At 34.9% G+C, this 13,865-nt stretch overlaps 2 protein-coding genes across 2 annotated transcripts in view; one reads left to right on the top strand and one right to left on the bottom strand.

Moving 5' to 3' along the window:
* LOC110457086 overlaps nt 1–8,701 on the top strand; it is a 37,730-nt gene extending 29,029 nt beyond the window's left edge. Inside the window, exons 2-3 of the mRNA XM_021508186.1 lie at nt 7,790–7,902; nt 8,382–8,701. Of these exons, the coding sequence (XP_021363861.1) occupies nt 7,790–7,902; nt 8,382–8,645 (377 nt within the window). The 3' untranslated portion in view covers nt 8,646–8,701. The remainder of the gene's footprint in view (nt 1–7,789; nt 7,903–8,381) is intronic.
* A 1,050-nt stretch (nt 8,702–9,751) lies between these two features.
* Nucleotides 9,752–11,878, bottom strand: LOC110457110 (protein yellow-like). The gene has a single exon (XM_021508212.1). It carries the CDS (start codon nt 11,769–11,771, stop codon nt 10,389–10,391), a length of 1,383 nt encoding a protein of 460 aa, XP_021363887.1. The 5' UTR covers nt 11,772–11,878; the 3' UTR covers nt 9,752–10,388.
* Nucleotides 11,879–13,865: the final 1,987 nt, after the last annotated feature.

The following is a 13,865-nucleotide window of genomic DNA, read 5'->3' as shown; positions in this document are numbered from 1 at the left end:
CATGTGGTCTTTCAATACAGGTGGTATGTTAATATAGGTCGTAACCAATACAGGTGACCTCTAAATACAAGTGGTATCTTAATATAAGTGGTATCTTAATACAGGTGGTCTCTCAATACATGCCGTCTCTTAATTCAGGTCGTATCTCAAAACAGGTTGTCTCTCAATACAGGTCGTATATCAAAACAAGTGGCCCTTCTGTACAGGTCGTATATCAATACATATAAGTGATCTATTTATACAGGTGGTCTCCTAATACAGATGGTCGCATAATACAGGTCGTTTCTGAAGCAGGTTGGACTATTTCAGTTCAATAAAACGAGCATTTAGTGGTTTAACAACTAGTATTTTAAACACTGGTGATATTTCGAGATAGAAACAACAACGTATTTAGAATTCATCACACATGTCTCTGCAGCAGGATTTTAGTGTTATTAGCTCTAAGTGTTTTCCTTATTGTGCGCTCTCTTTGATCCATAAAATCGTGAGTCCGTGTCTGAAAATAACTTTTTACGGCCACTTGACAACAAGGAACGATTTGCAGAAACTCTTGAAGATGATGTTATGACGAATCGTTGTTTCGTGTCACAGGAACGCCATATTAACTTGAACTGTTTGTACTAAAATGTTTGTTGCAATCGACGCCAATCTGATACTTGTGCTTATTGTAGAATTAACTTTTCTGACATCTCACTAAGGCTATAAGCGACTTTCTCACCACCAGAAGTTCAGCACTGTCTATGTCTATGTCTATGTCGCTAAGATGTCGGCCTCATGATGTAGTATCGTTTGTTTATGTGGTGTGTGTGTTTCTCTGCAACGTTGATATGGTACGGTTACATTTTATAAAATAAATTTGACATTTCAAATAATCCATGTATCTGAAATTGAATTCACGGTCGTACTTTAAATTCATGTATGAACGAGTAATAAATCTACTTAAGCCCTGCAGCTTTTTACCTTCCGTTTATTTTTTGCAATCCAGGCGCATACAGTGAACAAGGATGTATAACACCTTTTCCCCCATATGGTTTGATTTACATGTGTAATTCTAGCGTGGCAAGAGGGTTCTTGCCAATAGCTTTTGGTAGTTAAAAGTCATTAAATATCTCGTTATATTGGTACAGGTATCTCGTAATGCTGGTATTATTGAATGTTATGTGGCTAACATGTGAACTGTTGGTAACTAGCATTGCTGGTATTTGGTTGTCATTAACGTTTCAGTACAGATCATTGCTAAGTAATCTTTGTCTTGCTTTGCTTTGGTTTGCCGTTCATTTGCTATTGTTGTGTTTCCCTGTATTGCGTTCTGTTTGGTGTATCGTATGTGTGTTATCGTTATATCGCCCTTCGTGACGTATTGTTTGGTTTACCGTACATTTGTTCTTTCTGTTTTTCCCTGCATAACCTTTTTTTATGTATCTTACATGTGTTACCGTTGTTTCGGCCTGCATGACGTTCTATTTGGTGCACCGTTCATGTGTTACCGTTGTTTCGGCCTGCATGACGTTCTATTTAGTGCACCGTTCATGTGTTATCGTTGTTTTTGCCCGGTATATCCTGTTGAGGTTCGATACAAATGTTACCGCTTGTTTGTCATGTATGTTCCGATTGATGTTCTGGACTCGTTTCATCAATCAAATAATTTTCAAAACTAAATGTCAAATTTGATATTTACATTTTTAGGGTACTTCCAAAATAAATAAAATAAACATCCACTTAGAATTCAAAAAAATAAATCACGAACCTGGTCCCATGATCAGGAAGAGATTGTTAATGTCCAGGGCCAGTCAAAAGTGATTTTACTTACATATGTATACCCATTCCTTACGAAATATCGACTTCTTTCAAATATAACGTCAAAAGGGCTGTTTTATGATCTCTTCCTTGTAATTATCTGTTGACTTTGCTGGCCCTTCGTCAGTTAGTTATCGCTGCTACGTCACTTGCAGAGTGATAACAGGGGGAGTACTGTTGTGTCGTTTTCTGGAAGGGTAGTAACTAGGTTAATTAACTTATCACTGTACCGTGAGCTAATAGTTATGTTTACATTGTCACTGTGTGATAGAAAGTTAGTTTTAGTCCACAGTCACTCGACAAAGGCTTTCAACTGCCACTGCTGTGATGTGAGCAAAAACAAAACGGGGGGGGGGGGTCATCCGTGCGTAGATATTATAATGTGTCTCATTGTGGATGCTTAAAACATAATATTCTTTCTTTCCTTTCTGATAACGTACCTGGTGAAATTAATCACATAGCTGCTTAATTTTCTTAGGTCTGTTGTGATTCATTAGGATCAATTACGAATAAACCAAATTTTTAGTATCCTTGATTCTAAACAAAATGCAAAACAACGTTGAGTTGCATTTCTCTCAATACAAATGCTATCGAAAATATAATTGAACGATTTTTCCAATAACCTTGAATAAATCCATAAATGTCGTGGAGCGTTCATCTCAATTATTGTATTTAAATAAATGAATGCCGTATACAGATGCCTGTACCTGTATTTATCTCTAAAGAAAAAAATATGAATGTCGGTGCCAGATCAAAAACAGTAGTTGTTAATCTGCGATATTTTAAAATGAGATTTTGGTAACCAGATATCTGTTAATTTCTCTCATAGTATTTGACACATAAAAGTGATCATTGTTAAATATTTATAAATAGGCACGGTCGATATTTGTTTTGTGTATAACAAGGCCGCAAAGTTGTGCAAGGTATGGTTAGCTTTATAACAATAACATTATAACATAAATAGTAGTTGATACCCTAAAGTACACATGTATCTAATGCAACGTCAGATCAAAAGTTCAAAAACATATAACAAAAAAATGAGATACTAAAAAGGATCAAAGTTAGAACCTGGTAACGATTGTTAAGCGTTGAACACACAGTTGATAACTTTTTTCAAAGTATTGTCAGTTTAACCCATTCTCCAAATTACATAGATATAAGCCTTTTTGCGTAAACCTGCTAGACTTTAAATAACCTACACCTCGAGGGAAGGATCCACTTCACATTCGCAGGTCTGTCTTATTACCTTTGTTCAGATAATACCGTCCATAAAGAAACGATAAACGACAGTTGTAAATACAGACGTATTATGTATACCATGATGGGCAGGACATAAAGATTGGAACTTTAATTGGAGTGTGTAGAGGCTATCGTATTCATGAGGAGCCTTGTAAAAGGAGGATGGTCTTAACCTTTTCACCCCTATGCAACTTTATTAGACTCTACCATGCATTGATCTGGATGAATCCATTATGGTCTACAGTGGTGAAAGGGTTAAACAGATTATATTTGTCTGTTAGTCAAGCGTCTCAAGTATAAAATACGATCCATGATATACAATGCGTAATACGTTATACCACATAGATTTATTCTCAGTAACATCTGTGGTATCCTGTAAAAAATGTATGCATTAGTTTGCCTACATAATATATAGAGTACTTCACCTTAATATAAAGAACGGTGAACCAATTAAATAATATTTTCGACCGTACATATATCAAATAATATATACGGTACATAAATAAAACAATGAAAATGTGTAACATCAATCAAATAATATCTACAACACACCATTAAAATGATATCTAGCTACAACTACAAGACATTAGATAATATATTTGACACATCGATTAGATCACATCCACATTTCATCAATTAAATATCATATTTGGACACGATCAGTTTAGATAGGTTTAATACTTATATAACATAAATCATCAACACATAATAAAAACGTAACCGCATAAGAATAAAAGCATAATTTGGTTTCAATACAAAAAATATGTACCAGAGTGAAAGCACATGAGGACAAAACCAGACATCGATAGTTCGTATAAAAAGATAAAGAAAACAATAGAAACTAGGCAGCCTATACGAAAATAACCTGTAACATCCACATAACTATCAAAATACACTGACATCTCTAATTTCATAATCATATTATGCTGCTGGCCGTAACAATATACTAGTGTAGATTAAATCCTTTCCGGTAGATAACCTTGCTGCATTGCTGTAGTAAATTTGTAGAAAAAAGACACATCTTACTAGAACAATATTAATAGTTTAAACAGGTCTGGTACTCCATAATCAGAGGAGGAGGGTTTGTTACAAGTGAGGAAGAAAGTAAACCTTACTGATGTTCTGAGATCAGTATCAGATGATTTAAAATAGTAAGACATAAAGCTGAGGAGAGAAGTCTTATCATAAATACAGACAAGTCAAGTCAATTTTGTTTATTATGGTGTCTTATATCACAATTACATCGTACAAGATATAGTTACACAGTATACAAACATATAGTTAAATAGCAGGTATCAATCATCTTAATGTAAACATAAATAGACATAATATCATACTTTTGTTTATTATGGTGTCTTATATCACAATTACATCGTACAAGATATAGTTACACAGTATACAAACATATAGTTAAATAGCAGGTATCAATCATCTTAATGTAAACACAAATAGACATAATATCATACTTTTGTTAAGAACAGTTATAATACGGAATATTCCGATAAATTAGAACAAACTATCACAAGTTCCAATCCAGAGTGCAGGTGATTGGGACAGCCCGTACCTAACACGCTCTCTGGATTTTGTACTTCAACATACAACATTATATACCATAGTAGATAAAAGGTTTCTTTTACTTTAACTGTATTAAAACATGATGTCTTTAAAAATAACAACAATAGTGATAGATAAAGTGAATAAACATAAAAATATAATATTGATATAATTTCCTAGTGTTACCTTGTAGTGAAATTTAGGTTTCCAAGGGTTTGGAAATTCACACTATCGAATTGTCTGATTGACCCATGGTCTCGTATTTAACAAAGACATTAGGGCACTCAAAGTTAATCTGACGCCATCATTACAACTCTAGGGATATATTCCTTTTCTTCTCTTTGTTATCGTCCTCGTATGACCCTAGTTGTAATGATGACGTTTAACCCCAAACAAAGCAAACAAATACCCTTATATGGTTTTTTTCTCTTTCCCTCCATCTTGGCACTGTAAAATTGAATAAAGTGAATAAATAGTTAACCGATATAATTCAAAACATTTAGGGAAGGCAAAATGACCGGTATCCAAGACGTTGTTTTCGTCGTTGTTGTTTTGAATAATCGGTAAACAATACTTCATTTTATTGCGAGGCTTTCCTCTCAAAAATGTCACAGGCAGGCATTAAACTGATATAAACTGCTGTATTTTCGTTTTATTGGCGTTATTACACGGCATCAAAGCCGATTTTACCATATACAATTACACGGACCATCTGCAGATATGCATGCATGGGAAACAAGCGAAATAAAAAATTGAACATCTTCTTGAAATATCCCCTAATAAAATGTATTTATAGCTTATTATATGTGGTACAGCCTGTTTTGACTTTTCGTTTTCGTGTATCAAGTTTTATTTAGTACATGTTTTGAACATGCCGGGAATGCAACATGTGGTATGTTACACAAAAAACAAATCTTCAAACACACACCAGAAAAACAGTTTCTGATACTCAATACACAAAAGAGAATGCTTTATACTTAATTCAGCTTATGTGACCATAACCTTAAATTAGCAAGAGTGGAAATAATCTAAACCCGTAGAAAATATAAAGAGTGTCTTGTTAAACAATATGAACACTTCTTCAGGTGTAGTTACAATGCACAACTGAGAAATTAATATTTTGCTACATGAACATTCATTTTTGTCAACAGATTTAAAAAAAAAAAAAAAAAAAAAAAAGTTCGTGATTATTCAAACCAGCTGATGAAACTGAGGAGAGTAGTGTTGGCTTCTGTATATACTGTTCTTAAGTTAAACTTATTTCTCAATGACGTAATTTGCCTATAATCTTATTTGCCTTCAATTTATTGTGTAATTAAAACAAACAACAAATTTAATTATTAAAAATAAAGTTAGTGCGCGTGATAATCTGTGTTTAACAATGTAGTTTGGGGATTAAGACAAGAATATACTTACTATAACCCACTACATTATATCACAAAAGCGACTATTAAAGAAACCTCAAGCAAATTTAGGGATTTACTTTAGTTACATCTACATTGGGAAAGTAAGCACAAAAAGCGACAGATTATATCTACTCACACATTACAACATTTGAGATCTTTATATTGTATCCTAATAACTACTTTTTCCTTATACCACCACTTACTTTGCTTTGGTGTTGAGAGTTCGCCCAATCGATGAAGGTTTTATATTCTATCCCCTGACCGATACTTGCTGCCCTCTGCCCGACATTTAGCTTTGAATGAACGGTGGTAGGGACGGGTAAGCCCGTTGTCAGTATAATGTGTCCGGAGGGAGTATCATGCTACCGTTTCCAGGTTAAATGTAGAAATTGGAAGACATAATAATTTCATACGCAGAAACAGGATTTGTACCCAAGGTAGTTTGGGAGATATAGCAGACGAGGTTCATACTTTTTTGATTTGTCAATTTTATAGCGATTTTAGGCACAGATTAATCAAATAATACCCTCACAGACCACAGTTCATTTTCAAATTAAAACAACTTCTTATTATAAATAATTCAGGAAAATATTTATATTTAAGATTTAATTTTATGTATTTTGATGTTTCATCACTGTAATTTGTTGTATATTAAGTATTGAACATTGTTTCATGCATAATGTGATGTCACTCTCCTGTCACATCTAATTTTGTTTTTAGAGAACAGTATATGTATATATGTATGTACCGTTAAGCTTTATGGCTTCTGGCTAATAAAGAATAAAATATCACCAGGTTATGACACTCAGCGGAATGACACTTAAAGGTGGCCCGTAAGTGGCCTGTTCATCTGTCAACACTATACTGACACATAAAAAATGATTTTCTGTTCGAGAAACCCAAGTGACAGTGGTACATGTATAGCTAAGATTGAACCTGGGATGGAGACGATGTTTTTTTATGTTTGAAAGGAAAATACATAACATCGCATGCTATATGCAAAGGCGTAGGCGAATTTGTCAATAATTCATAACTGCACTTTTAGAATTTTAACTTATAGAACAACATCACAGATAACAATGTCCCAGACTGTTAAGAGGTACTCTCGTCAACATTTGTCGGTATAGTTCAATTTTATTCCCGCATGTACGATGGTTGTCAGAAAATATAGTGTCAATGTAGTATCAACTTGTCTCTTACACAACACCTACGATTCTTTATTTGTAATATTCATGATAAGTATTGTAGTGATATATCTGTATAGACATACAAAGTAAACTGATTCGGTCTCGGTCATTTGTGAATTTTGGCATATTCTACAATCATGCCATATGTGAAAATTATTTCACTTTCAAACTTTCTTCACCAAATCTTTAATGTAAAAATACTCATTATCTCTCAAGTTCTATTTAGTTTTTTCCATTATGTTTCATTTCAAGTCAAGTCAATTTTGTTTATTATAGTGTCATATATTACAATTACATCGTACAAGTACTGTAGAGCGCTTTAAATTCGTGGGGTCAATATTTCGCGGTTTCGTATTCAGTTCATACTCGCGAGGGTTAAATTTCAAATTAATGATTTCATCTACTTTTGATGGAAACGGCAGATCAAATTCGATTCTCTATGATGTGTTTATTTAAAGATTGATTAAACTTCTAGGAAAATTGAGGAGGAGATCAATGAAATTTTGTCGATTTTAGAATTCGAAAGTCACGTGTTGCCCACGCTTGCAAATCAAAACATGTATATGCGTACAAATGTTATGCATACTTCACCATTGTTTGTTGTAGATTGTGTGTGGTCACTGAAGTGCTGGCACTGTATAGCCGATGATTGTGACAAGGACCCAGGTGGGAACTACAAGGCGGAAGAGAGGAGTTGTGAAGTCGGTCAACACTGTCAGGTGTGTTTAATTTAATATAACGACACTTAAAATAAACTTAAAATAACGGTCCGTAGTGAAAGAACTATGTTTAACACGAACTATTATGACACTGTGAAATGACTGTGAAATGATCAACATTGATGTTATAAAAACAACGAGTATCGGAGTCTGGATGCGTCGGAATTTATTTGGAGTAAAAGGTTTATTAATTGATTAGCAAAAAGTACACCGCTTTATGTACAGCTCTTTTACCCAGTGTCTTTTACCCAGTCATATTTCCAATTTTTCCAATTATCTTGTATTGTTAAATAATAATCAATTCTGAGTAAAGCTGAACTTTTTGATAGATTGTTTTGGAGCTAATAAGTGGGTCAATTTTGGTCGAACTGCCAATCAGCTTGCATTTAACTATCGATTTTGGTGCATTTTGACATTCTTAACTTATATCATAGGTTTATCAAGTATTAAACATTAACACACTTCTATTTCATTTACAGAAAATCTTCTTCGAAATGTATAGCACAACTGATAACCGGAAGTACAAGTCTACGGTTCGTGGATGCGCATGGGACTGCCTGAATAAAAACGATTTCATTAACTGCACACGTGACATGTTTTCGTCACGTGGTTGTATTGAGAAATCGTGTTGTACTGATAAAGACTTATGTAACGCTGCTGTTTCGCTTACGGAAAATGTTAATACTCGGATTAGTTTTATTGTGATATTTTCAGTATTGTTTAATCTTCTCATCAACAGATGACGCATATCGATGTTTTACACAGTTGGTATTTATAACGCTTTGCTTAATAAAGTATTTATTGGGTTTTATCTAAATTTAAGTATTTATTTAAAATGTTATTGGTATCATTTGGGAAGAAAAGACCCTCTTTCTCGTAGATGTCACATAGTTAAACCTGTGTATGGTAACCGTATGGCTTTTTTTCATTGGTAAGGGGCTGTGCCTTTTTTATAGTAATAGATATATGGAATTCGTTTAGTGCCATTATACCGCTGCCAGGAATACGATGGTGCGATGGTGATTATATACAATGAAATTAATACTACACCATTGTACACCGAATTCACATCAATGCGGGCAGAAACGCATAACGGAACGAACGATTGTTGAATCACACGATTGTGCGCACTATTTGCGGACGATGTTCGTATGTACGCACTGTGCATGTACGTTATTTGTGGAGCTTAGTGCGGTTACACAACTGTAACGTCATAATCGTACCTTCGTCATCGGACCATAGCTTTGCGCTATACGATCATTCAAGTGCAATAACCAGATTCAAAACTTTTACAAAAAGGTTCTGACAATAAGACATTTCATGTGAATGGAAGCAAGAGAGTGTTCTTTATGTGCTAGTACTCAGTAGGATTGTCTTACGTATCATTCATATACATGTAGTATAATAGAAACTTTGATGCTGACGCCGTAACTCATTTGCAGAACCAATTAAAAATAGGCTTATAAACAGTACTGCGCGAATCTGCTGGCTGATTGGAATGGCTCATAGAGGGTCAAACATGATCCGGTTAGTCGATATCTCTTCAGATGATACTTTATTGCTAGACTTATTGTCTATATCAAACCGTCCGTAAGTCAATTTGTTTGTTTGTTTATATATTGTAAAAGGTAAACATGTCGACTTAAGCAGGTGTACCGGAAGCTGATCATGATTCAGCAAGCAAATAATGAATATATACGTAAAGTAATGGCATGTTTATTTTTAGAAATCTAGCTTTGAAACCAATTGCAGCGATGTTCATCTAACATGACATTCCCATTAGGCAAACGTCCTTCGATCAAGACCTACAAATCAGCAAATTTAAACGAATTAAAACTGATAAGAAAATAACAAACAAATAGTTTTCAAATTTTCACAACTTTAATCAAATTTATCGCAATAGATTTATTATATGTAAATTTTATTTCAAATGTGTACAAAGAATATCACATATTTATAAAAGTAAAAAAAACACCAGAGTATGTAAATATAACTCTTATGAACGCATCCTTGCGAATGATTATCGAACAAAAACATGAAAACATTTAACATGAAAATGTTTATAATTGAATTTTGCACTGAACAATGACTATACAAGATATCTTATAACTTACGATTGAGTAATATTCTATTTTATAAGCATGGAAATCAACGAACTGAAAATGACAGCAAAAGGGACAAATTAATTTAGAATGCTATCATTTCGTCAACATAACTACACAAACTTAACATATTTACAAATATTTAAACAACGATAACAATTCAATGATGGAAAGGTAAAGGATTTCATAAAATGAATATTAAATGTTTTCAAATCAAATTTTTACATTTCAAAACTTAAACACAACCACTCTTATTTTTTCTGATTACAGCCTGCTTTACACGCTTTTTATCTTATGACACGCCTTCCTTACACCATACAATTTCTTTAGTAGGGAACATTTAACACCACACCCTAAACAGACAATGACACACAAAATGCAAAATTAAAATAGCCGTGTGAAAAACATTGACATGAGGAATGTAAGTATCGAGTACACAAAAAAACCTGGACCGGAAATGATACCAGCGCCATTGCAGCCGTCACCTGTGACAGGAGGGTCGACTGGCGTTGTTCTACGGTCAAGGTAGCCGGAGTCTCCGATTGGGACCTTCCAGATCAGCACATTAGCGCCACTGTTTCCGGTGAAATCCATGGAAGTCAGGAGAAACTTATTGAGCTTGTTAACAGAAAACCACAATGACTGGTCATTGTTAAAGTTCAAAATGTCCACAAACACCATGCACTGGTCATCCTGGAGAACCCTGGTCAACGCTTTCATCTCGACATTTGTGATGTCAGTATTCTGTAGCATCATGTCTAACTTTATGTCCCACCTGTAAATGGCGTTTTCACCGAGAGCAGGGAAATACAGGTATTCATTTTTACTGTAAGCCATACCTGCTGCTTGCGATGGTTTGTTTCCAACTTTTCGGACAGATCCGGCGAAGTCTCCTCCAGGTTGTGACGCGACGCTCGTAGCCACTTGATACATACTAAAACCGGAAACAGGGCCGTAATATATGTACTGCATATCATGTGATAGCGCCATCCCATTGATACCAGCAGACACAGCTAAGGTTTCTCCCAATATGGTGATATTTCCGTTTCCGGGCTCTGGAACCATAGATGCTGGGTGCGAGAAATAGTGAGACGTGTTCTGTATCCGGTCGTAAACTACCATTCGGAAGGCTAGGGCATCAGAAATGTATGCGTATCGGGATTCTTCGTTGACATAGTGGATAACTATGTCATTCAAGAAAGTTGTTTGCCGGTCAGCAACATCGTTAGGGAATTCATAACGCGTTACTTCAACCGAGTTTTTAATGTCGTACACTATTATTTTAGCAGGACAAAGGTTTTGTGCGGCTGTTCCGTCAGCGGCGAAGATATTAATTCTTCCGGTGTCAATGATCCACATCCAGCCGGTGTTTGGGTCAATTTCCATACTCTGGACATACTGAAGAGCGTGACAGTCTCCAATTGTCTGCATCTCCCAGCTTGGAAACGGCTGTAAAACGGACTCGCCGTTACTCATAATGACTTTGTTCAAAGTTGACGGAACGCCAAGCCGCCATCTCGGAACCGTGACGTAAACAATGTCTTCATATACTTTCATGCCGCTGATAATGTTATTGTTCACTATGTAAACCCCGTTAGCGTTCGCAGATTCTTTGGCTGTGTCGTTTGGCCAATCGTAATCAAGCGTGACGAATTTATGAATGATTCTCGAATCAGTACAGATCGATGGACCTTGACCCTGGACATCTATTAATGACAGCGTTACCAGTAACATAACGAACGAAATACAAGATAGGTTGAATACCATGTTGCCTTTTTGATGAATGTTCTGTCAGAAGTAAAACTAAAATTAAACTCTGAATTTTGCAGGAAAGCTGTGAAATCTTGTTTCCCGATGAAACGAATGAAAGTGAAGAATAGAGTAGTGGTTATATACTAATAGCAATCCGGATACGAACCATCAAATCCGGATTTGTCTAGGAATAAATTATAACTTATCAAGTGGCCGATTAAGGATTCTGCGAATCAATCAAGGAGCGTATGTAAGATCTTTCGTGATGAGAATATTGAGTCAGATCATTAAAACCACCCGGGGTCAGTAAGATACGTCAGTATTCTGAGAAGAAATGGGTAGAGTTGGAACGCGGATGTTGTCGTAAGCTTGTCCACCGACTTTGATATTAAAATATAAATAGACTTCATCTGTAGAGCACCCTATATTATATAAAGGTCATCGTATACAGGTGTGGCGATATCTACAACAACGAATGTAGCGAGAGGATTGAATTTATATCGTGACAGCGGTATCGCAATTCGAATACATTGAAAATGCAATATTTCAATTTCAGCCCCAGTGTAGATTTCGAATACAAACTATGAAATAGTATTATCCAATATGCAAGCAAGTATGAAAACAGATAATTCATGCTGACCTTTAACAAAGGTAAATAAAGCAAATAATAACGATAGCATGGTTCTCATATACAATACTATATACTAAGCACCCGTTTATAACTGATATAATTAGTATTCACAGTAATAAACATATTACATCTAATCGATATAATTTAAATAAATAAATACATAAATAATCAAAAAAAAACAAAGAACAACAGAAACGTTGAATTTAGTTAGAGATTCAATGTAAATTTGATGATAATTCTTATCAAACTTTATGTAAATACATGAAAACTGTACCTTACATTATTTGTACATATACAGTAATACGACATGATGTCTAATATTGACCTTTATGCACTAAGCTTTGTCGTATCTGGTAGTAAGAGACGTAGCAGTCAAATACCGGGGTGACACACACCTATGTCTGTAAATACGGGTCATACAGGTGTGGGTAAACTACTGTTGGGATTACCAGGTGTTAGCGTCACACTGTACTTTCACTTCCCGCTTGTTCACTCCGACACATATAGCTTCAGAACATCTACCAGAAGTGTTCATAACAGTATTAAATAAATATGACACATGTATAAGAATACAGAATTAAATATATTTTGTTGATATCCGAAGATATTATAGATATATACATCCTTAAACGTAGATGTTGAATTTACCTAAAATAGAATCACGAGATTCGTGATTCTAACAGATTCTAGTAACCCCCCCCCNAGTTGAATATCTCTAGTTCCGTTTGCATGGAGAAAGAACAACCTCTCTCTCTCTCTCTCTCTCTCTCTCTCTCTCTCTCTCTCTCTCGTTAAGCTAACAACGCTATGATTATCCAGGCTCTGTGCTCAATAGAGATCCACTCTCGAACTACGTGTCGTCCTTATCATTATCGTACGTATATCCTATTTTCTACGTCACAATCAACTTGTCAGACAAATCACAAATGAGATAAAAACAGAGGTAATGATGCATGCTTGTTGTTGAAAGAAAATCGATAATAGCGGCAAAGTTCTCCCTAAAATAACGATCGAAATCTGAAAGGGATTTAAAGTCGTAGACATCAGGCTTAAAGTCACATCGCATTTAAGTATACCGTCCTGAAATGTGGGCTGGTTAATGATCGATGCTTTCACTTCTCAATGGAAAGGTTGTATGCTCTAGTGCACTGTAACAAAATGGTGATTATTTAAATATTGAAGTTGAATAACGTACAGTCATGATCTCTTTGGGTGGGGTTTTAAATCTAGTAGTCAGTATGTGAGAGTGGGGGTCAAAATTTGGAAATTAATAGTCTTTCCTCATCTGTTATGAAAACAAATAATTAAGTCCTCATACCGATGAAAATAAACGTTCTGTCCTCGATAAAATCTGCGTCACTTTTTGTTGAAGAAAAGGAATATGTGTACGATTAAAAAATAATTGAGAACTTATTGGCTTTTGTGATATTTTCATTTCCATTTTAGAGCAACACAAATATTGTCCTGCCTATTAAAAC

Source organism: Mizuhopecten yessoensis, unplaced genomic scaffold (genome assembly GCF_002113885.1).
Source record: "Mizuhopecten yessoensis strain PY_sf001 unplaced genomic scaffold, ASM211388v2 scaffold9023, whole genome shotgun sequence".
NCBI classification, from domain to species: domain Eukaryota; kingdom Metazoa; phylum Mollusca; class Bivalvia; order Pectinida; family Pectinidae; genus Mizuhopecten; species Mizuhopecten yessoensis.
Note: the sequence above shows the minus strand (reverse complement) of the source record. Positions and strands in the feature narration are given on the sequence as shown.